Below are 23,626 nucleotides of genomic sequence, written 5' to 3'. Positions count from 1 at the left end.
TATACCTTCCTCTCACCCTGCCACCTCTCCCACCCTGTCTCACCCTGCCCCCTCTCCCACCCAGCACACACCCCTCACCCTGCGGCCTCTTCCACCCTGCACACCCCCCTCACACCCTGCACACCCCCCTCTCACTTTGCGTCCTCTCCCACCCCATCTCATCCTGCGTCCTCTCCCACCCTGCACACCCCCCTCTTACCCTGCACAGCCTAGGCTCTCTGCGGCTCACAGCCGCCCACTGACCACCGCCCACAAACAGTAGCGGTCAAAGGGGCCTCACCACCACCGCACCGAAGGCCTCCTTCTCACCACCACCGCTGCCGACTACACCTCTGCACAGCCGCCGACAACAGCACCTTCCACACCTCCACTGCGCATCTCATTAGGTAATGTTCCCCTGCTTCCCTATGTCCCTGCTGTCACTCTCCCTGTCCCTGCTGTCAATATCCCTGTCCCTGCTGTCAGTCTCCTTGTCCCTGCTGTCAGTCTCCTTGTCCCTGCTGTCACTCTCTTTGTCCCTGCTGTCACTCTCTCTCCCTGTCCCTGCTGTCACTCTTCCTGTCCCTGAATTTTGGCTCATACTGTGTGGGATAATGTGAATTTTGGCTCATACTGTGTGGCATATTGTGAATTTTGGCTCATGCTGTGTGGCATATTGTGAATTTTGGCTCATTCCGTGTGGCATATAGTGAATTTTGGCTCATTCCATGTGGCGTAATGTGAATTTTGGCTCATTCCATGTGGGATAATGTGTAAAGGGCACCAGTACTAGATAGTTTAAGGGGTCCTACTATTGTGGTGCATAATGTGTATATGGTGTGGTACACTACAGTTATGGACATGTCCCCTTTTGAGTGGCCATGCCCCCTTTTCCCGGAGCTGGCGCGCGTATAATTACAACCTTCACTATTCCATATCCCCACTTCGACCACTATATATATATATATATATATATATATATATATATATCGCAGTTTCTTGGACCGGCACTCTTGCCCCACTGCTTCCAAGGTGCTCCGGTGCCCTCAATAATGAGTAGAAAACAGTGAAAGAAGGGTATAAAGCGGCACTCAGAGACTTGATCTAGTTCAAATCAAAGTGTATTAAACATCTCATAGCAGCATCCCAACGTTTCGGGGCCGTCCCACCCCTTTGTCAAGGTGAGTAGTAGTAGTAGTACTACTCACCTTGACAAAGGGGCGGAACAGCCCCGAAACGTTGGGATGCTGCTGTGAGATGTTTAATACACTGATTTAAACTAGAACAAGTCTCCAAGTGCCGCTTTATACCCTTCTTTCACTATATATATATATATATATATATATATATCCATATATAGTTATGGCACTCCCAGTCCCAATGTCATCCACCTGGGTGGCCTCCTCAGGAAACTATAGACCAATGCAGGGTACCTTAAACTATTCACCATAGGAAAGGAACCAGGCGGCACTCCAAGGGTTTTGTTCAAGCAAAAAAACATGTATTCAAATAACAGTGCAAAAATATTAATCCAGCATAGTGCAAGCCACCAACGTTTCAACGCCCATCCGGCGTTTTTATCAAGGTGCTATGCTATAAAGAACATGTTTGTTCATGCTGTTGTCACATTGCACTTTATAGTATAGCACCTTGATAAAAACGCCGGATGGGCGTTGAAACGTTGGTGGCTTGCACTATGCTGGATTAATATTTTTGCACTGTTATTTGAATACATGTTTTTTTGCTTGAACAAAACCCTTGGAGTGCCGCCTGGTTCCTTTCCTATGGTGAATAGTTTAAGGTACCCTGCATTGGTCTATATATATATATATATAAATGCAGGGAAGAACCATCACTCAATGCTGGAAATACTTTTGTGGGTACCTTCAGTGAAAATGTTAATAGCAAACGAAGAAGACTGTGGCACTCGTAGATGCAGAAGAATCAAAGTTTTTACTTAATTACATCCGATGTAATTCAGTAAAAACTTTGTTTCTTCTGCATCTGCGAGGGCTACAGTCTTCTTCGTTTGATATATATATATATGTATAGAAACCAGAGGGCGCTAAGACTCCAAACTATTGTACATAAAAGAGTCCTTACAGACAGTAATAACCAAATGTGCAAATATTTAAAAATTTGCAACAGGACTTGATTGGAACCCCAATCTGGAGATGGTGGATTCATTCTTTAGGTCACCGAATGGATTCAAATGTATGTATCGACCTGGGAGATACCCTCACACCAAAAAGGACACCCAAACATGGCACCAAGGCCTTTCATTAGTAAAATATCCAAAATGCTTTTAATTCATAACATTCAGAGAGATTAATACATAAAAGATAATCGTACATAAAAGTTAGTACAATAAAAATTGGTTTTAATATAATACAAAGGTGTTTTTCCGGAATACCAGCGTTACATGTGAACAGATGTTGAATAATACCACCAACCACCCTAAGGTGTGAGCTCTTTGGTGGATGTTCCTAATGTAGGCGGTGGGTCCAATCACCTGATATCCTACTCATTTCGCCCTATTCATAGGACTTCTTCAGGGGTAAAATCTTTATAAAGATGTATACATGGGTGTCACAATTTATTTATTAACTAATGGTGGTGGATCGAAGGATAATTTAGAGTACGTACCACGTAATGGAGAGTCAATTGGGAAGTCTAGAGACTCTACCAAACGTATTGTAAAGGAGTCAGCCTGGTAATGGATGGACAAAATGTCATATTTCTAATAAGCGTTTATTGTGGGAATCTTTACTCTATTCTAAAAGTTAAGCATAAAAAAGGGTACTTGTAATACATACCCAGATATATAAACGGGATGAATTTGTGGGCTTTACCTGCCCCAAAGGATTGTCTTAGGACACATCCTAAAAAGGATATAGGGAATTTTTCTTGTAATACAAATGGATACTATGTACCCTCATTTCATAAACAGAACAATTCCTAATACATATCGATGTTAATGGTAAATGTAGAAGATTCAATAGTAGGAACCACTTATCAGCCACAATTTCTATAGGATCATAAAACACCTATACATATAGAACATTACATCAGAGCCACATTTGTATACATCAGAATAAGATTTGCATAACTAGACAAAACAGAATTAAATATGTACACATGTATATCACTATAATTACACTTTCGAACATATACACACAAATATGCACACGTCATTTAATATAATTACACTTTAAGCATAAACAATACCAATCTGGCACATTTATAAAATGGCATTCCAAATAAATATATATATATAGTTAGTAAACACAGCTAGTGCATGCATGATAATGTACCAGATTAACAGCAATGCACTGTAGAAAATACACCATAGTCCTGTGCAGTACAATGTAACATACATACAGTATGTATAATGTATTATTCAAGTGCACAGTCTGGAACCTGACCCCGAGAGAAGAAGTTGGGGGGCCAAGCCGTGGGGCCCACCTGGGGGGGGGGGGAGTTCACTGAGTTCCCTGAGGGCCTGTCCAACCCTGGTGACAAACATATATATATACAGGTTGAGTATCCCATATCCTAATATTCCGAAATACGGAATATTCCGAAATACGGACTTTTTTGAGTGAGACTGAGATAGTGAAACCTTTGTTTTTTGATGGCTCAATGTACACAAACTTTGTTTAATACACAAAGTTATTAAAAATATTGTATTAAATGTCCTTCAGGCTGTGTGTATAAGGTGTATATGAAGCATAAATGAATTGTGTGAATGTAGATACACTTTGTTTAATGCACAAAGTTATAAAAAATATTGGCTAAAATTACCTTCAGGTTGTGTGTATATGGTGTATATGAAACATAAATGCATTCTGTGCTTAGATTTAGGTCCCATCACCATGATATCTCATTATGGTAGGCAATTATTCCAAAATACGGAAAAATCCCATATCCAACATACCTCTGGTCCCAAGCATTTTGGATAAGGGAGACTCAACCTGTATATATATATATATGCATTCTAGGGGAAAAAGCAGGCTAGCAGAGGAGTAAATGCTTATTTGTGGGTTTCATATTAATTATTTTTGCTAATGACCTCTATGTACTGCCTGAAGCTGAAATGCTCACATATAAGAGGAAAGGTGCCCTCCCTTTAAGTGTGGGGGAGATAGAAGCTGCAGTTGCTGCACCCATTCACCGCAGGGGTATCCTATAAGCAGGGGGTATTCTATTACTGCTAATAGGTTCTCCGGGGGCTATCCTATTAGCAGTGCCGTAACTAGACATTTTAGCGCTGTATACAAGAAATGGCATCAGCGCCTCCCCCCCTTAATGTAAACCGGCGGCAGTGCGCAAAAATATATAGGGACGTGGCTTCATGGGGAAGGGGTGTGGCCACAAAATAATACCAATTCATATAATGGTGCACAGTAGTCTCCATTATTCAAATTACACCACACAGTAGCACCACTACACCAGGTAGAGACCCTTTTACACCTTACGGCGGACAGATTCCCCTTTTTACACATTACGGCAGACAGCGTCCCCTTTTTTACACATTACGGCAGACAGAGTCCCCTTTTTTACACATTACGGCTGGGCAGACAGCGTCCCCTTTTTAGACATTACGGCAGACAGAGTCCCCTTTTTTACACATTACGGCTGGGCAGACAGCGTCCCCTTTTTAGACATTACGGCAGACAAAGTCCCCTTTTTACAAGTTACGGCAGGCAGAGTCCCCCTTTTACACGTTACGCCAGGATAGGTCTCCCTTTTACACATTATGGCAGGCAGATTCCCCCTTACACCCCCCCTTCCCTACCCTTAGAGTGTAGTGTAGTAAAGTGTACTGTGGTGTAGTGTACTGTAGTGAAGTGTAGTGTAATATACTGTAGTGTAGTGAAGTGTAGTGTAATATAGTGTAGTGTACTGTAGTGAAGTGTAGTGTAATAGAGTGTAGTGTAGTGTACTGTGGTGTAGTGTAGTATAGTATAGTGTAGTGTACTATAGTGAAGTGTAGTGTAATATAGTGTAGTGTCTGTGTAGGCACTTACGCGATGTGAGGGTTCTTCCAGCGCTGTTGCCAGCTTCTGCCTCATCCTGACAGACTGTCCACTTCACAGGCAGAGAAACTCAGCCGCAGCGCTGCCGGGACCTCAGCAGTAGCGGCGGCTTAAGCTGGACACAGGTGGCCGGGTGGCGGCTGCAGCAGGACACAGGCGGGCGGGCAGAGGCTTCAGCAGGACACAGGCGGGTGGGCGGCTGCGGCTTCAGCGGGATGCAGGCGGCGCTGCCGTCAGCGGGACACAGGCAGCGCCGCCTACAGATAGTGGCCGTGCGGGTGTAATCCTCGATGGTGCGCTCTCAGTGCATTTGCGCTGTGGGCAAGGCTTCATCGGCACACACCTAGTTACGGCTCTGCCTATTAGTCCCGATGCCGACGTCCTGATACCCCAATGTCAGCACTTGTCGGGGATTATGCAGCATAATCTGCGATAGGAGCCCGCGGATCTGAGATAACACACGGGTCCGGGAATTTATCCCGGATCCCATGTGTTACCACCTTGAATTACGAGACCTTTTCACCCGAAAAAAAGGGGCAGTAATTGGATAGCTAAAGCATCGGGGCTAATAGGATTCCTCCCTGGGTCTTGTACTAAATTGTGTATGTTTTTTTTAACTATCTCTTTTATAAGTCTCTTTTTAGATGTTATTTGGAAGGTTTTGCTGTGCGAGCGTAACTAGATTTTTTCTTGTTGCACAAAATGTCCAATCCGGTTGAGCCCCCAGAAAGTCTGTAGAGGTCATAAAGAAAAGGGACAAGAAAGAGCTTATTTTGTCTCTATCACTTGGCAAGTTAGCCTATTGTTTTTGCTTATTTAAACGGTGTTCATGAATGCTTTAGTCTTAACATCATCCAGATGACTGATCAAAGCACAAGTCCTTAATTCCACGTTGCTAAAATATTTTTAAAAAGACAGTTTAAATATTGGAATTTTACAGCTACAGATTGCTTCTAAGCTGCTTGCTCTATTACCAGTCAATCAAGGGTTTTTATTTCACTTTAGCTGATCCGCACTAAACCTCCTGAATATTAGGGTTATATTAATACCTGGCAGTGCTGGTGGCATGCTTTTATTTTACTTTTTTTTTAAATGTATTACTAGTGCTACATAGAGTTTCATCAGATATAACTGTATGACCTGCTTTGCAGAGTTTTTTCAGTACTGGTTTGATTAGTCAAATATGTAGAAGGATGTATCGACCAGGCTATAGTAACATAACCTGGCACGAACTGAGGAGATTATCTACAAGTAATGAGTAACTGCTTAAGTGTTTACCATGTACTTCGTACTATTTGCTTACAAACTAATTAGCAAATTGTAACAGCTTACATATTTATCAGGTACTGCTTGCATTACTTATGTGCCTACCTTCATTTAGTAACTACTACCAAGTATTGATAGCTTACATACTGTATGAGGGTGGATTCAAAAGTTAAGTTCAAATGGCATTTATTTTTTTACATAGTCTCAATTTACTGCAATGCACTTCTCCCATCGATGCGCCAATCTCTTGATTCCGTTCAGGAAAAAGTCCGGTGATTGGTAGGCAAACCAGTCCTGTACAGCAGTCATGACATCGTCATCAGACGCAAAAGTCTACCCATGAATGTGTTCCTTGAGCTTTGTAAAGGGGAAGAAGTCACTAGGGGCCAGGTCCGGTGAATAGGGTGAATGGTCATCCAATTTGAACCCTGCAGTGTCAATGGCAGCCAATGCAATGCGATGTGTGTGAGCTGGCGCGTTGTCTTGGTGAAACAGGACCATACATCGCAGTTTCCCCCCACCTCTTCTCCTTGATTCCTTCGCATACTTTTTGGAATCAGTTGTGCCTAGTAGTCACCAGTTACAGTGGCTCCACAATCCAAATAGTCAACAAACACAATTCCATCTACATCCCAAAAAATATAGGCCATGATTTTGTCAGCCGATGGCTGAGCCCGAAATTTCTTTGGTGGAGGTCGAGTGTTTCCACTCTATGCTCTGGATCGAAATGGTGTAATCCACTTCTCGCCCATTGTCAAGAATAATCCCAAAAACCCGGTTGGATTTGCACGATAGGTTGCCAAAAGACACTGACAACGTGTCAACCTAACTCACTTCTGATCAGGAGACAACATTTTCGTAATCCATCTTTTTGACACCTTGTGCAGCCCCAATTTTCCAATTGATATGTCTTGAATTTGGGTACATGAAATGCCAGTAACCTCTTCTAAATGTCAATTTGTCAGTCAATGGTCAGCCATGACAAGGTCGTAGATTATGTTGACATTTTCCAGAGTGCTCAGATCCACAGGTCTACCACTTCTGGCACCATCTTCACATGACTGACTTCCACTTCTGAATTCACTAAACTACTTTTTTACTGCACTGTATGATTGAGCAGACTCCCCTAATGTGTTTTGCAAGTCGTGCGAATTTCAGTAGGTGTCATCATCTTCATTTCAGATATTTAATGAAAGCTCAAATTTCAGTATTCTTTGATTTTTTTACTTTTAGCAATGTTCTGTTTATTATTCAATATCTGAAAAAATAAAAGATTTGTGCTGTAATTTTCCACAGTGTTCTACAAAGACCTCTAGTACATACTGTACATACATAAAATCAATACGGGCCGACATCTGTTACTACGCTCATACCTAAGTGCAAGTCCAAGCAGCTTAATAGTTCCAACAACTAATGTACTTGCCATAAAGAATTAATAGCTTACATATCTACAAGCGAATGCAAAAAGTCCACATACCTATCAGCTAGTATTAACAGCATACATACCTACCAAGAAGTAATAACAGCACACCCATACATACTTATCAACTAGTACAAAAACCATAACTGCAGGCAATTTTTTTGGAATGTTCACCCACAAGTTAGTTGCCCTGGGGCCCTCATAAGTCTTAATCTGGACCTGCACCTATCAACAAGTAGATGCAAACAGCATGTAAAAAGCAAATACTTATCAGCCAGCAGTGACTACCACAGCAATCCACATTTTTAACTTTTCACCCTGTTTTCAGCTGTGAATTGACCCTGATTTGTTATTTATAGATGAAAACGTTGTAAGACCAGCTAGTCTCTGATTACTGGTGCCACATATTAGTGTATGACACCCGCTGCTTTAATTTGCAAGCACAAATCAGAGAGACCCATGTAATGAGAAGGTTTATGTGGATAAACCACATTTTGTTTTGCATCAGTTATTTCTTCGGAATGTTAATTCCATTTCACTAATAAAAAAAAACAATCTAAAGATGTTTAATATCCATACGAAGGATTTCCAGATGGACCATGTTTGAAGGGTTCAGGAGTTAAAATCTTTGGATTAGAAAAGTATTCAGCCTGTAACACTTTGAAGCTCACTTCATTTATGTTCTGGACCAGGCCCCATTGCTGCTTTTCAAACAAGTCTGAGCTTTGCAGTGCCCTCAGGGGGTGGTATTAAGGTATTGATCCGTTACCAACCGCTCAATTCCGTGTTGAGTTCATTTCCATTAATGTGTTTCATGAGTAACTGATTCCGCTTGATCCCTTCTACATTCTACACGAGCGACAGTAAAGGATGGCATACCCTAGTGCCTATTACTTTGGGCACATCAAGAATTGTTGTGTAGTTGTATTTCACATACGCACGTTACCACCATATTTCATGTCCGTGCATGAGCTTTAGTAATAGTTTTTGACACTTGATTAGGGATTAAACATTCATCAAATAAAACCAACTTAATTGAAAGTGCCAGACTGGGAGGTCCTAGTTCGAGTGTTGGCACATTGGGCGCAGAGTGATTGGGGGCAAGTACATGACAGGTAAAGAGTTTAACTGTGGCATATTTACTGTCATGAAGGTCAATGGGGCAATCATTTCTCATTTTTGCTGTATTGTAAAGCACAAAAAACTGTTGAATGGCTACTGCCTCTACTTTGGGGGAAATCTGCTGTGGCTGCTTAATATTAAGATCCATACTGTATATAGCCTCAAAGCGTATAATAAGTTATACAGTATGTACAGCTAGTACTATCGTAACAAACTACAGATTTGAAGGGAGCCAGGGCTATCTCACAGGGTGGTCTTGCCAACTACAAAAAGCGGGTGATGAGGCATGCCCCTTTTCAACATTGGGGTGACTAGCAGTTCCAGAGATTCTGGGCTAACCCCAGTCTCTCCCTGCACACTGTGAAGATGCCATGTGCATGTGGTGACAGTCCCCCACTCCAAAACTCAGGACAGCTGGGGTATATGCATTTGTGTGAACACACTATTACTATAAAACTCATCTACAAATAATGGCACAAGACAGTATGTGGCCTTCAAAAATAATGGTCAGCTTTAGAGAGAGAAAAAAAAACCCATAATTCCTCTCCCAAAACACACCTCTTCAACCAGCCCATTGGACAATCAGGCCACCTGACCAATTCCAACTAATAAACATTTGTTAACCCTATCTTTCCCTGAATAGAAGTTTATAATCCATCCCTCTGTTGTTTTATGCATGCATTCACTTTGTGAGCATGAGCACGCGGTGACAGAACCCCAGTGCACACTGGCATAGTCCTCAGTCAATGTACTCCTAAACTTATTCTACAAATGTTAATGCTAATGGGGATCTATATAATAATAATAATAAGGCATAGTTCATGTAGCGCAATAATCTGCAGATTAATGGAGCGAACCAACAACCTGTAGCCAGGAAAGTTGGAGAGAAGCTCTCCATAATCACAAAGTCGCAGAAGGTACAAGGTTAATGCATTCAATAAGAAAACAATCCTCTTGTAACCCTGGTTTATGTACATGGCATCGCAGGAGGAAGCACTTCATACATCATATCTGTATTCTGTACAACTGTTTCCTGTGTGATGACCTTTGCTTTGAAGTAGTTGGAAACTAGGATTGCCTGTGATGGACTCCTGTATTCCACATCTGGATGCAGCTTATGTATCTATTATCTGTTGTACACTCCCGTAGCTGGTGCACAGCTGCCTAGACCCTTATGCATCGCTCTCTAGCATAATACACAGGAGCCACATATTCACTTATGTCTGGGCACATGTGTTGTACATTGAGCCAACATATTTCCTTACATTTTCAAGTTGCTTTTTGTCTTATTTATGGGTAATGTAGTTGGCATCCCGGTGTTTGGGATCCTGGCAGTCAGAATACCTGAGCCGGAATCCCAACAGCTGTCAGAATGCCGACACAGGAATCCCAAACGTAAGTATTCCAGGGAGGGTTGGAGGGTTCGGGTTAGGCTGCGGGGGCAGGGTCAGGGAAAGGCTGCAGGGGGGGGGGGGGGGGGTGCAGAGTGTTATGGTGCGAGGAGGAAGGGTTAGGGAGAGGGTTAGGATTAGGGTCTCCTTACCTCGGCGCACCTGGATTTCATGCAGTCGGTTATAGCGGTGTCGGTATTCTGAATGCCAGCATCCTGACTGACAGTCTCCCATGCACAACCCATTTATAGCTAATGTTTTTGTATTTAAGTTTCCTGTGCTCCAATATGGCAAGATAGGAGCCAGCACTGTGGGTGATGAGCACCCCCAAAACTTGTGCTGCCACTGCTTGTTAACATTTTTATGAATGCCATTTTTTAGTTACAGTGGGCCTAATTCAGACTTGATCGGTGCTGTGCAGCCGATCAGTTCTGAACTGCGCATGCACCGGCGCATGCCAGACAGCTGACGGCCGTCTTAGCCCTGCGATCGCCTCTGCCTAATTGACAGGCAAAGGCGGGCGTTTGGCCAGGAGAGGACGGACCGGCGGCGTTTGGCCGTCATTTTATGGGCGCGGTCAAGACAATGCAGGCGTGCCCGGACCATGTGGAGGGCGGGCCGCGGTGGCTGCATGACGTCACACGCAGCAACTGCGACCCTCCCAGCGACGAGTAGCTTGGAGTAGCAGGGAGCTACTCCTAAAGTACAAAAGCATTGCCGCTGTACGATGCTCTTGTACTTGTGTGGTGGTGGGGGGGGGGGGGGGGGGGGGGTAGGGCCTGACATGCAGGGCGGAATAGCCCTGTGCTGGGCGTCCCCCCACATGTCTGTGTGACTGATCGTAGATGTGCTAAATTTAACACATCTACGATCAGGACTGAATTAGGCCCATAGTGGGGGGTAACAAGGACTCCCCCATTCATTTGTGGAATGTTTTTAGGCGAAGTATAAAATAGACATATTCTTTTACATAAGTCTATTTCACTGAAATTGCTGCCCGCTGTATTCCCTGTGGTATACTGGCATTAGCAGACACAAATATGCCCCTAAATGTAACTGCATGTCATTGCCAAATAAATGAATAAATTTAGTGTTGTTAAATATTAGGGGTTAGTGCAGTATTCCATTACACTTTGGAGATTTTGGGGCATGTATTACAAATTGTGTGGTCTCCCTGGGGTGGAAGGCTAGTGTAGAGTTGAAGTTCAGGTTAATTTAGATTTTCAAACCTTATGTAATACCTTAATTAACAAAAATACTGCCTGTCTCCTCATAGTGTCACATACAGTGGATACAATTTACTATAGAATATTTCTGTTGTATACTTTACATAAACCAGTTCTGCCATCTTATAGAATGCTCACACACACACACACACACACACACACACACACACACACACACACACACACTATATGTCTGGACCTAATGTTTTGAATTTGTTCTGGTGATTAAAAAAAATTGACATCTTAATCATGTGAATAACAAAGTCTGAAAAATGCAATTCATCACATAGCCACGACAGGTCAAGTTAAGCGACTCTAATCTATGGAAAATCTGGACTTGACCTCTCACATCTGGAAAGTGATTCATTTGCCATCCACCTGTGTTCACCTTACACAGGACAGCACAGCTTCGCACCGACAGTTCATTGTAGAGAAGAAGAAATGGACATTGAGTTTCTGCTCAAGCACATCAAATTGTAGAAAACATTAAATCTTTTTTTTTTTTAAGTAAAGAGTTTCTCACCCTACTTGCATAAAGTCTCATTACTGCATTCAACAGGGGTTGTTTAATGAACCTATGAAATGGGGTGATAGTATTCCAATGGCATGGGTAGGCTGCATGTAATTGGATCCGAGCTTTGATTAGGCAGGTTGTTTATTCACTACACTTCTTTCCACAAGCACTGAGTCTTGCTTGGTAACTGTTTTGTGCCTTAGCCTTTGGCCCTATTCGCTTGATACAGTTTGTTATTACCTCCTGTTTGTGATCTCTGATCTGTTTCTGACTATGGGGGAGATTTATAAAATCTTGGAGAGAGAGAAAATACAGAAGTTGTTCATAGAAACCAACCCGCTTCCAAGTGTCATTTTTCTAGCACAACCTGTACAATGGCAGTTGATTGGTTGATGGTTTATCTCTCTCCAACATTTGATAACTCTCCAGCTGTCAGTCAATTCTGATGTAAGTGGAGTTGTACTGCGGACTTGTCTCATACATATATGGGTACTGTACCTTTGTTGACTGCTCCTACTTGTATTGCCCACTGTTTGTACTGCAAACGATGCTATGTCGTCAACGATGTCCTTTGAACTCCTTAGAACTCCCCGACAAACAATATAGTGCATACAAACTGTGCAATCTTACAAAAGATATCGTCAGTGGCCACATTCAGGAGTATACGGTCATTAACAATATTTACAAATCTTCCTGTGTGATCAGAAGAAGCAACCAATGACCAGTGGGAACGCACATCAGCATCATGATAGAGCGTACACACTGGACGATTTAAATCATTTGTGGATCTGATCAAATCGTAATCATCCAAATCGTTTCAAATGTCGTCTAATGTGTACCCAGCTTTAGGGAATAAGAGTACTGGTGAGCACATCGGGCTGTATGGTAAAAGGAGTGGTCTTCAGTTTGTCGGCTGTTGGGATCCCGGCACACAGTATACCGGTGCCGGAATCCCGACACCCGGCATACCGACACCTTTTCTCCCTCTTGGGGGTCCACGACCCTCGTGGTGGGAGAATAGATAGCGTGGGGCCCGTGCCAGCAAGGGGCTCATTTGTGCTCGCCCAGCTGTCGGGATGCTGCTCGCCGGGAGCCCGGCCGCCGGCATACCATACTGCACCCGGTAAAAGGGGCTGCTATAGGTGAAATACGGAATCTTGTTTTATAGGGTTACATACTCAAATAGTAGGTGGGTGAAGTATTATTATTTAATTTTTTATGCTTTTATTCATTTTTTTGGCAAACCAGTATCTTTAAAATCAACTAAATTCTGGTATCCCAGCTATTAAAAAGAAATTGACATCAGTAAATGTGAGTAAAGATATTATATCGCCAACTCGGTTGAATTAGATTTCCCGTTTCCTTTGCAGCATTCCACACCTGATATTATCTTTGTGACGGGATGGTGACCAATGGCAAGCAAGCAGAGCTGATAGAAACATGGCCAGGCAGCAATCAGAGATATAGTGAGGATAATAGAAATAGTTAGTGCTCCTTTCAACAAAATTTTGATATCATAATCAATGCAGTAAAGGTACAAGGAAGACGAAAAAATTGTCTCAGTATTATTGTTTTATAGATTTTTATATTTATTGTTATTAATGCTTTGCCTGCAAATGATTTAGTGTGTTTTTTCACTACGCCGGAGGGGGATACAGAACCAGCACTGCATGTCCCGGCCACTGTTTACGTTCTCCAGCACACGTGGTTCTATTTTACTAGTGGCAGGATAAGAAGATATTGTTGTGCATTTGGAGCTCAATCAGTTCTGTAAATGACGGGTGAGATGAGGACACGGCCGGTTATCTTGTTTTTTGGCTCAGTGCAAATTAGGACTAACTCTGTATTTTACATTGTTTTGTTTTCTACCCAGACACAAAACCGGATGAAGCTAATTGCGGACAACTATGAAGACGATCACCATCACCATCACCACCACCACCACCATCACCATCATCGTTCTCCTGGGAGAATGCTCTCTAGCCATAGACCCTCTCCAGATCAGGTTAGACTCTTTAAATGTGTAAAACAGTAATGAAGCATGTATGGAACGGGTGACCTTGATAGGTTTCACGCAAAGACATTTGTTTCACAAAAATGCGCATTATGCTAATCATTTTGTTGCTGTTTACCATGTTATACTGTATAAAATAGTAATGATTAATTCCACAGGTTGTATAAACACATTACAGCACTATCAGCTGTAGAACCATCACTGTGTAACAAGGACATGACGGTGACGCCTGAATATTACATGACCAGTCTCTGCTTTCTCCAAAGTCTCACATTTGGCTTTGATTAAAGGTTTCTCATTCCCTTGCTGACTGCAGAGCTTAGCGATTGTGAATGTCACTTACATGGCTACTACATATATAATAATATATTGCAAAGGCACATATTTTATATCGCCACTATAGAGGACCGGCTATCGCCACAATTTAATATAAAATATCACAGTAGCACTTGTGTGATACTTAGGTGCCAAACTATACTGGTTGGCATCGGTAAGAGTTCTTACCACTTTGCCGGGTAATGTTGGTGGAACTAAACATGCCTACCATGACTTGGGGGTTTCAGTTCCGCTTGTTATATATTTTAAAAAAAGAAAACAAATGTTTTAAAATATTTAAAAATGTATTTAAAATAATAATATATTTTAAATAAAGTTTAAAAATAAATAAATAAATGTACTTTATATATTTAGAGTTATCCCTGTCTTGAAATAGTCACCCTTGACAGATAGGAGGAACACCCCTTGTTCGTCAGAGATAGAGCATATTTCCACATAACAAACAAAACCGTACTCGTCTTGGTTTAAAGACCAGAAGATTGGAGAGCATTTCAACCCAGTCAGCTGAACATGCACCAGATAACAAGACTGCCCCTCACTTGCTATTTGGTAATAGCGTTTTGCCAGCAGGTGGTCTTCCTGAAATCCTGCACAACTGATATAGGTGGGGGCTACAATATTACAGGAGTGTAGCAAATGATACTGACTGTGTCTTAGATAAAGCTTTAGTCTTTGAGCATCTACATTTAATTTATTGCATTGTTTTGCCTTAAGGCTATGACAGGGGGGAAAAAAAAGACTTCAAAATGTGAATATATATATTGTCAAAACATTAGGATTTCTCAAATTGAAAACTTCTGACTCAACAATGGTTGTTATTAATAAAATATTTCACTTTGCCTTTGGGTCCACATTAAGCCCAAGATGTTTAGCGCTTTAAAAGTAACAGACCCGGTTCGTGTCAACCGTATTAGGAGTGGACTTTGGCCAAAAATGTGTTTTATTAAAATAAAAGTTATTTTGGCAGGGGAATGATGACATTTAAACAATTTAATAATTTTCTGTAAATGGAGCCTTGATTCCCACTTAAAAAAGAAATGTCTTTGATAGCGATCCCAAAGCACGAAACTGCCCTTGATTCCGTGTGCTGCTTGCATCTCTGCAGTTTTTCAAAAATATCTCCAGGGAGTGTATTTACTAAAGAAAAATGTGGACGTGTGATTATCCTTTATTTATAAATCGCCAACATCTTCTGCAGTACTTCTTTAAAGATGTGCCCATTTATTTCTAAAGGGACTACCCTTAAAAAAAAAATCAGGTTAGTTTTTAAAAGCCCCAACCGTAAAAGCAGATGGTTTAGTTGCAGAATCATCAAAATATAAAGGGATGCATGTTATCACGACATTCGGGAAAATAGAATGGATGTTCTGTTTTGATCACAATGATCTATTGAGTTTGGGCATTAAGACTTTGACATGTCCATGAACAAATTGCAGTATCCGGTGATGTTTCCCCTTTGTATGCATGTTTTCTTAGTGCCCAGATGGCAGATGTTGGAAATAAATTTCAAGCCTTCCACTTTCCGGATGGCAGCAATTGATCATCAGAATTTTTCATACGGATTCTGTCACTAATCTGGGAAGTTGTACCAGAATAGAAACAGATGTTTAGATGTGTTGCAACTTATTTGGAAAAAAAAAATTACGTCCTAGAGGATGCTGGGGATGCTTCAAGAACCATGGGGGTATAGACGGGATCCGCAGTAGACATGGGCACTTTAAGACTTTAAAAGGGGTGTGAACTGGCTCCTCCCTCTATGCCCCTCCTCCAGACTCCAGTTAGATTCTGTGCCTAGTGAGACTGGATGCACACTGAGGAGCTCTCCAGAGTTTCTCAGAAAAAGACTTTATGTTAGGTTTATTATTTTCAGGGAGACCTGCTGGCAACAGGCTCCCTGTATCGTGGGACTGAGGGCAGATAAGCAGACCTACTTCTGTGAGTTTCAAGGCTCTGCTTCTTAGGCTACTGGACACCATTAGCTCCAGAAGGTCTGATCGCTAGGTATGCCTAGATGCTCGTTCCCGGAGCCGCGCCTTCACCCCCCTTGCAGAGCCAGAAGTCAGAAGACGGGTGAGTAGAAGAGGATCAGAAGACTTCAGTGACGGCTTTGAGGTACCACACAGCGGCCGCGCTGCGCGCCATGCTCCCACACACACAGCGGCACTACAGGGTGCAGGACGCAGGGGGGGCGCCCTGGGCAGCATTAAACCTCAATAAATAGACTGGCAAAAGAGGCTTACAGTGCCTGGGCACTATTACCAAACCCCCGCCAGTATAAAAATTTGAAAAGTAGCGGGGCTGAAGCGCGCCATTAAGGGGGCGTGGCTTAGCCCTCACAGCTTTAATCAGCGCCTTTTTCTCTTCACAGAGCTGCAGAGACGCTGGTCCTGACCTCCTACACTGCTGTACAAGTAACAGGGTGCAAAACGGGGGGGAGGTGGGGGCACAGTAATTTGGTGTTGTTTTATTAGTATAAAAGCGCTAACAGGTCTGAGGCATTATTTTAATCATTTTCTGTACCGGGATAGGCGCTGGGTTGTGAGCTGGCAGAACTCCCTCTGTGTTTCTCTAACAGGCTTTGCTGTGGGTCTGTCCCCTATAGCCCCAGTGTGGTTGTGGGTGTCGGTACGCGTGTGTCGACATGTCTGAGGCTGAGTGCTCTTCCCAGGAGGAGGCTGGAGTGGGGACAGAAAAGACTGTGGGAGTGACCGTGTCGGCACCGCCGACGGCTGATTGGGTAAATGTTTTGAGTGTTTTAAATGCAAATGTGGCTCGATTGAATCTGAGTCTCAGAACCAGACATGGAGAAAATCCATGGAGGATGCATTATCACAAGTTCAGACCCCCTCGGGGTCACAGAAGCGTTTATTTACCCAGATAGCGGATACAGATACCAACACGGACTCTGATTCCAGTGTCGACTATAGTGATGCCAGATTGAATCCTAAACTGGCTAAGATCATTCAGTACATGTTTGTGGCGATAAAAGACGTATTACATATCACGGAAGACCCTGCTGTTCCTGATACTAGGGTCTGTATGTTTAAGGGAAAGAAACCTGAAGTGACGTTTCCTCCCTCTCATGAACTGAACGCTCTTTTTGAAAAAGCTTGGGAAAATCCTGACAAGAAGTTACAGGTTCCCAAGAGAATTCCGGTGGCATATCCGTTCCCCTCTGGGGACAGGGAAAAGTGGGAGTCAACTCCCATGGTGGACAAAGCTCTATCGCGTCTGTCCAAAAAGGTGGCGCTTCCGTCTCCTGACACGGCAGCCCTAAAGGATCCTGCGGATCGTAAGCAGGAAAATACACTAAAATCCATTTTTGTCACTACAGGTACGCTGCTCAGGCCTGCCGTTGCATCGGCATGGGTGAGTAGCGCTATTGAAAAGTGGGCAGATAACTTGTCATCTGATATAGATTCCCTGGACAGGGATAGCGTTCTTTTGACACTGGGTCATATCAGGGACGCTGCAGCCTATCTAAAGGAAGCTGCAAGGGATATTGGCCTTTTGGGATCAAGGGCCAATGCCATGGCAGTCTCGGCTAGGAGGGCATTGTGGATTCATCAATGGAATGCTGATGCTGACTCTAAGAAGGCTATGGAGTCTCTGCCGTTTAAAGGTGGTGTCTTGTTTGGTGACGGCCTCGCTGACCTGGTATCTACGGCTACCACGGGTAAGTCATCGTTTCTACCTTATGTCCCTGCACATCAAAAGAAAACACCCCACTATCAGATGCAGTCCTTTCGGCCCAATAAATACAAAAAAGGATGAGGGTCTTCCTTTCTTCCTACGAGAGGAAGAGGAAGGGTAAAAAGGTCACAGGCTGTGGCAAGTTCCCAAGAGCAGAAGTCCTCCCCGGCTTCTACCAAATCCACCGCATGACGCTGGGGCTCCTCTGCGGGAGTCCGCACCGGTGGGGGCACGTCTCCAACTCTTCAGTCAGGTCTGGGTTTGCTCGGCCCTGGATCCTTGGGTATTAGAAATAGTAGCCCAAGGGTACAAGACGTGCCCCCTCACCGATTTTTCAAATCGGCCTTGCCAGCTTCTCTTCCAGAAAGCGAGGTAGTATGCGCTGCAATACTAAAGCTGTGTCAAAATCAAGTCATTGTCACGGTACCCCCGTCACAACAGGTGGAAGGCTTTTATTCGAGCCTGTACGTGTTCTTGAAGCCGGATGGCTCAGTCAGACCAATTCTGAACCTAAAATCCCTCAATTTCTATCTAAAAAATTTAAAATTCAAGATGGAATCTCTCCGAGCAGTGATCTCCAGTCTGGAGGAGGGAGATTTTATGGTGTCGGTCGACATAAAGGATGCCTACCTACACGTCCCCATATATCCTCCACATCAGGCTTATATGAGGTTTGCTGTTCAGGATTGTCATTGCCAATTTCAGACGTTGCCGTTTGGTCTGTCCATGGCTCCGAGGATTTTCACCAGGGTTATGGCGGAAATGATGGTTCTCCTGCGCAAGCAGGGAATCACAATTATCCCGTACTTGGACGATCTCCTGATAAAGGCGAGATCCAAGGAGCAATTACTGAAAAACGTTACGCTCTTCCTGACAATTCTGCGACAACATGGTTGGCTCCTAAACTTGCCAAAATCACAGTTGGTTCCGACAACACGGCTGTTATTCTTGGGTATGATTCTGGATACAGAATTACAGAGAATTTTTCTTCCAGTGGAAAAGGCTCTGGAACATGGTAGAACATGGTAAAACAGATTCTGAAACCAGCAAGAGTGTCGATTCTTCAATGCACTCGGTTGCTGGGGAAGATGGTGGCGGCCTACGAGGCCATTTTGGCAGGTTCCATGCCAGAGTGTTTCAGTGGGACCTGTTGGACAAGTGGTCCGGGTCTCACCTGTACATGCACCGGAAAATAATCCTATCTTCCAGGACCAGAATCTCTCTCCTGTGGTGGCTGCACAGTTCTCACCTCCTAGAGGGACCCAGGCTCAGGATTCAGGATTGGATCCTGGTGACCACATATGCAAGTCTCCGAGGCTGGGCAGCAGTCACACAGGGGAAAAATTTCCAGGGAAAATGGTCAAGTCAGGAAGCTTGTCTACACATAAACATTCTGGATTTAAGGGCCTTTTACAACGGCCTTCTGCAAGCAGAACATTTTCTTCGCGGTCTGCCCGTCTTGATTCAGTCAGACAACATAACAGCAGTGGCATACATAAACCGCCAGGGCGGAATAAAGAGCAGAGCGGCGATGGCGGAGGCCACAAAAGTTCTTCGCTGGGCAGAGAAACATGCAAGCGCTCTGTCAGCAGTCTTCATTCCAGGAGTGGACAACTGGGAAGCAGACTTCCTAAGCAGACACGATCTTCATCCAGGATAGTGGGGTCTTCATCAAGAGGGCTTTGCAGAAGTGACAAGTCGTTGGGGAATTCCTCAAATAGACATGATGGCGTCTCGCCTCAACAAGAAACTTCAGAGATATTGTTCCAGGTCGAGGGACCCTCAAGCAATAGCGGTGGACGCCCTGGTGACACCGTCGGTGTTTCAGTCGGTCTATGTGTTCCCTCCACTTCCACTCATTCCAAAGGTGATAAAGATCATAAGAAGAACAAGGGTTCAGGCGATACTCATTGTTCCAGACTGGCCAAGGAGGGCCTGGTATCCGGATTTTCAGAATTACTCATAGAAGATCCCTGGCCTCTTCCTCTGCGAGAGGACCTGTTACAGCAAGGACCGTGCGTGTATCAAGACTTACCGCGGCTGCGTTTGACGGCATGGCGGTTGAACGCCAAATCCTAGCCCGAAAGGGTTTTCCCAGTGAAGTCATTCCCACACTACTTCAGGCTAGAAAAGCAGTAACGGCGAAGCATTACCACCGTATTTGGAGAAAATATGTGTCTTGGTGTGAATCCAAGAAGGCCCCTACGGAAGAATTTCAGCTGGGGCGTTTGCTCCATTTTTTGCAAGCAGGTGTGGATGCGGGCCTAAAGTTAGGCTCCATTAAAGTACAAATTTCGGCCTTATCAATTTTCTTTCAGAAAGTATTGGCCTCCCTTCCAGAAGTTCAGACCTTCGTGAAAGGCGTGCTGCACATCCAACCTCCCTTTGTGCCCCAGTGGCACCATGGGATCTTAATGTGGTGTTGCAGTTCCTGCAATCTCATTGGTTTGAACCTTTACGTAAGGTTGAGTTGAAATTCCTTACTTGGAAAGTAGTCATGCTGTTGGCCTTGTCATCCGCAAGGCGGGTGACTGAATTGGCGGCTTTGTCTCACAAAAGCCCCTATTTAATCTTCCATGCAGATAGAGCGGAGTTGAGAACTCGTCAGCAATTTCTGCCAAAAGTGGTTTCATCCTTTCATTTAAACCAGCCTATTGTGGTGCCAGTGGCTACTGATGCCTTGGTGGAATCGAAGTCTCTCGATGTGGTCAGAGCTTTGAAAATCTATGTCGCCAGAATGGCTCAGATTAGGAAAACAGAGGCTCTGTTTGTCCTGTGGGCTCCCAACAAGATTGAGTCTCCTGCTTCCAAACAGACTATTGCACGCTGGATCTGTAATACGATTCAGCAGGCTCCTTCTACGGCGGGATTGCCGTTACCGAAATCGGTGAAGGCCCATTCTACCAGAAAGGTGGGCTCATCCTGGGCGGCTGCCCGAGGGGTCTCGGCATTACAGCTTTGCCGAGCTGCTACTTGGTTGGGATCAAACACCTTTGCGAAGTTTTACAAGTTTGATACCCTGGCTGAGGAGGACCTCTTGTTTGGTTAATCGGTGCTGCAGAGTCATCCGCACTCTCCCGCCCGTTCTAGAGCTTTGGTGTAACCCCCATGGTTCTTGAAGCATCCCCAGCATCCTCTAGGACGTATGAGAAAATAGGATTTTAATACCTACCGGTAAATCCTTTTCTCTTAGTCCGTAGAGGATGCTGGGCGCCCGTCCCAGTGCGGGCTGTATCTGCAGTTATTGGTTATGGTTACACACATGTTGTGTTGAGTTCAGTCAGTCTGTGGCTGATGTTAGTCATGCCGTTGCATGCGTTGTTGTTGAATGCCATGTTGTACGGCGTGTTTGAGGTGTGAGCTGGTATGTATCTCACCTTAGTTTAAAAATTAAATAAATCCTTTTCCTCGAAATGTCCGTCTCCCTGGGCACAGTTCCTATAACTAGAGTCTGGAGGAGGGGCATAGAGGGAGGAGCCAGTTCACACCCCTTTTAAAGTCTTAAAGTGCCCATGTCTCCTGCAGATCCCGTCTATACCCCCATGGTTCTTGTAGCATCCCCAGCATTCTCTATGGACTAAGAGAAAAGGATTTACCGGTAGGTATTAAAATCCTATTTAATGCCTGCTTACTTGGCCAAGAACTGGACGGCTTGATCCCTCCCACTGATTTATTTGATATTTGGAATCTGTATGTGGTAGGAGAGCAAATTCCTCTTAGAGAAGGGGAAGGCATTGGATGATTGCATTTGATTGAACTTAACTAATATTTTCATTGTGTATTTGTGTCTGTAAATGTATTTTACTTGGTATATGCAAGTTCATATTTATTATTAATACAGGTTGAGTATCCAATATCCAAATATTCCGAAATACTGAATTTTTTGAGTGAAAGTGAGATAGTGAAATCTTTGTTTTTTTCATGGCTCAATGTACACACACTTTGTTTAATACACAAAGGGGGTCATTCCGAGTTGTTCGCTCGTTGCCGATTTTTGCTATATTGCGATTAGTCGCTTACTGCGCATGCACAAGGTTCGCAGAGTGCATGCGCTTAGTTATTTTACTCAAAAGTTAGGTATTTTTCTCACGGCATAACAAGGATTTTTCATCGTTCTGGTGATCGGAGTGTGATTGACAGGAAGTGGGTGTTTCTGGGCGGAAACTGGCCGTTTTATGGGTGTGTGCGGAAAAACGCTGCCGTTTCTGGGAGAAACGCGGGAGTGGCTGGAGAAACGGGGGAGTGTCTGGGCGAACGCTGGGTGTGTTTGTGACGGCAATCCAGGAACGAAACTGACTGAACTGATCGCAGTGGCAGAGTAAGTCCCGAGCTACTCAGAAACTGCAAAGAAATTTCTATTCGCAATTATGCGAATCTTTCGTTCGCAATTCTGCTATGCTAAGATTCACTCCCAGTAGGCGGCGGCTTAGCGTGAGCAATGCTACTAAAAGCAGCTAGCGAGCGAACAACTCGGAATGAGGGCCCATGTTTGTAAGTAAAGCACAAAAAAATCAACAACTGGGAAAAACCATGTTGTACTGCAGGTGAGGCAGATGTAACATGTGCAGAGAGATTTAGATTTAGGTGGATCATATTGTTTCTGTGCAGGGTAAATACTGGATGCTTTTGCATGTAGCCCACAAATGTTAGTGTTTGATTTTTACACTGCAATTTAGATTTCAGTTTGAACACACCCCACTCAGATCTAACTCTCTCTCTGCACATGTTACATCTGCCCCACTTGCAGTGCAACATGGTTTTGCCCAGTTGTGTGCTTTTTTGGTTTGCTTACAAACGTGAATCAGGCCCAATGTTTCTTTGATTTTAAGAGACTATGGCATCTCCTTGAACCTTGAGCTCAGGATTTATTAATAGGCAACGTCAATTACTATTTTATCTGTTGCTGGTCAAACTTGCTACTCAGTAAGCACTGATGCATTAATTTTTTTATTTGTGTAATGCATATCTCCTAACTGTCCTGATTCCAGCGGGGCAGTCCCGCTATTCGCACACTGTCCCGCTGTCCCACCCGCTAAAAACACTCCATTTCCAAAAATAGAAGCAGCCTCTATACAGTAGGTCAGATTTACCAAGTTTAGAGATGCGAAGCAGTAGCTGCTGTAGCCTATGGTCTACATTTTGTCGGAAATTACCGGGAGAGTGTTCCATAGTAACCCTACCGGGCAATGGCTTCCCGCACATGTGTGGTTAGTGCTGCATGATCCCGAAGGAGATGTGAAGTGATTGCATTAACAATCACTTTACTACTAACACCTTACAGGGATGGGCTCCTTTTAGAGCCCCTGTCCCTCCAACATTATGTGCACACATACCGCTTCTTCCCTATGTAAGACAACAGAAATGATCATAAAATGCCAGGGGCACTATTCGCCTACAGTATAGTACACCAGTGCACAGAGCAATGTATGAACAATCAGTGCAGGAGCGGTTATACGTGCGAGCAAGCAGGGCAGGTGTCCTGGGCGCTGCGACCAGAGAGTGCAGCTGTAGTCACCCCGCAGGCTCCCGATGCACCACGCACAATTGTTGCAGCAGGCACCGTAGACTGCAAGGGCGCCCGCTGCAGCCAACTCAATTGAAGGAGACAGTCAGGCACAAGAGTTCC

The 23,626-nt window shown here is 43.9% G+C and overlaps 1 protein-coding gene across 11 annotated transcripts in view; it reads left to right on the top strand.

Annotated features, from left to right (window-relative positions):
• Window positions 1-23,626, top strand: part of ERC2 (ELKS/RAB6-interacting/CAST family member 2) — a 2,157,515-nt gene that overhangs the window by 1,640,132 nt on the left and 493,757 nt on the right. For 10 of the 11 annotated variants that reach the window (XR_010186954.1, XR_010186951.1, XR_010186955.1 and 7 more), the window contains one exon: window positions 13,831-13,962. Coding sequence is in view for 1 of the 11 variants with exons in the window: in XM_063940841.1 (XP_063796911.1) it covers window positions 13,831-13,962 (132 nt within the window). In the remaining 10 variants the exon portion in view is untranslated. Of the gene's footprint in view, window positions 1-13,327; window positions 13,424-13,830; window positions 13,963-23,626 lie in introns of those variants that run through there. The other variant, XR_010186952.1, reaches the window with a different exon arrangement.

Source organism: Pseudophryne corroboree, chromosome 9 (genome assembly GCF_028390025.1).
Source record: "Pseudophryne corroboree isolate aPseCor3 chromosome 9, aPseCor3.hap2, whole genome shotgun sequence".
In the NCBI taxonomy this organism is placed as follows: domain Eukaryota; kingdom Metazoa; phylum Chordata; class Amphibia; order Anura; family Myobatrachidae; genus Pseudophryne; species Pseudophryne corroboree.
This window is presented reverse-complemented; position numbering and strand designations above follow the sequence as displayed.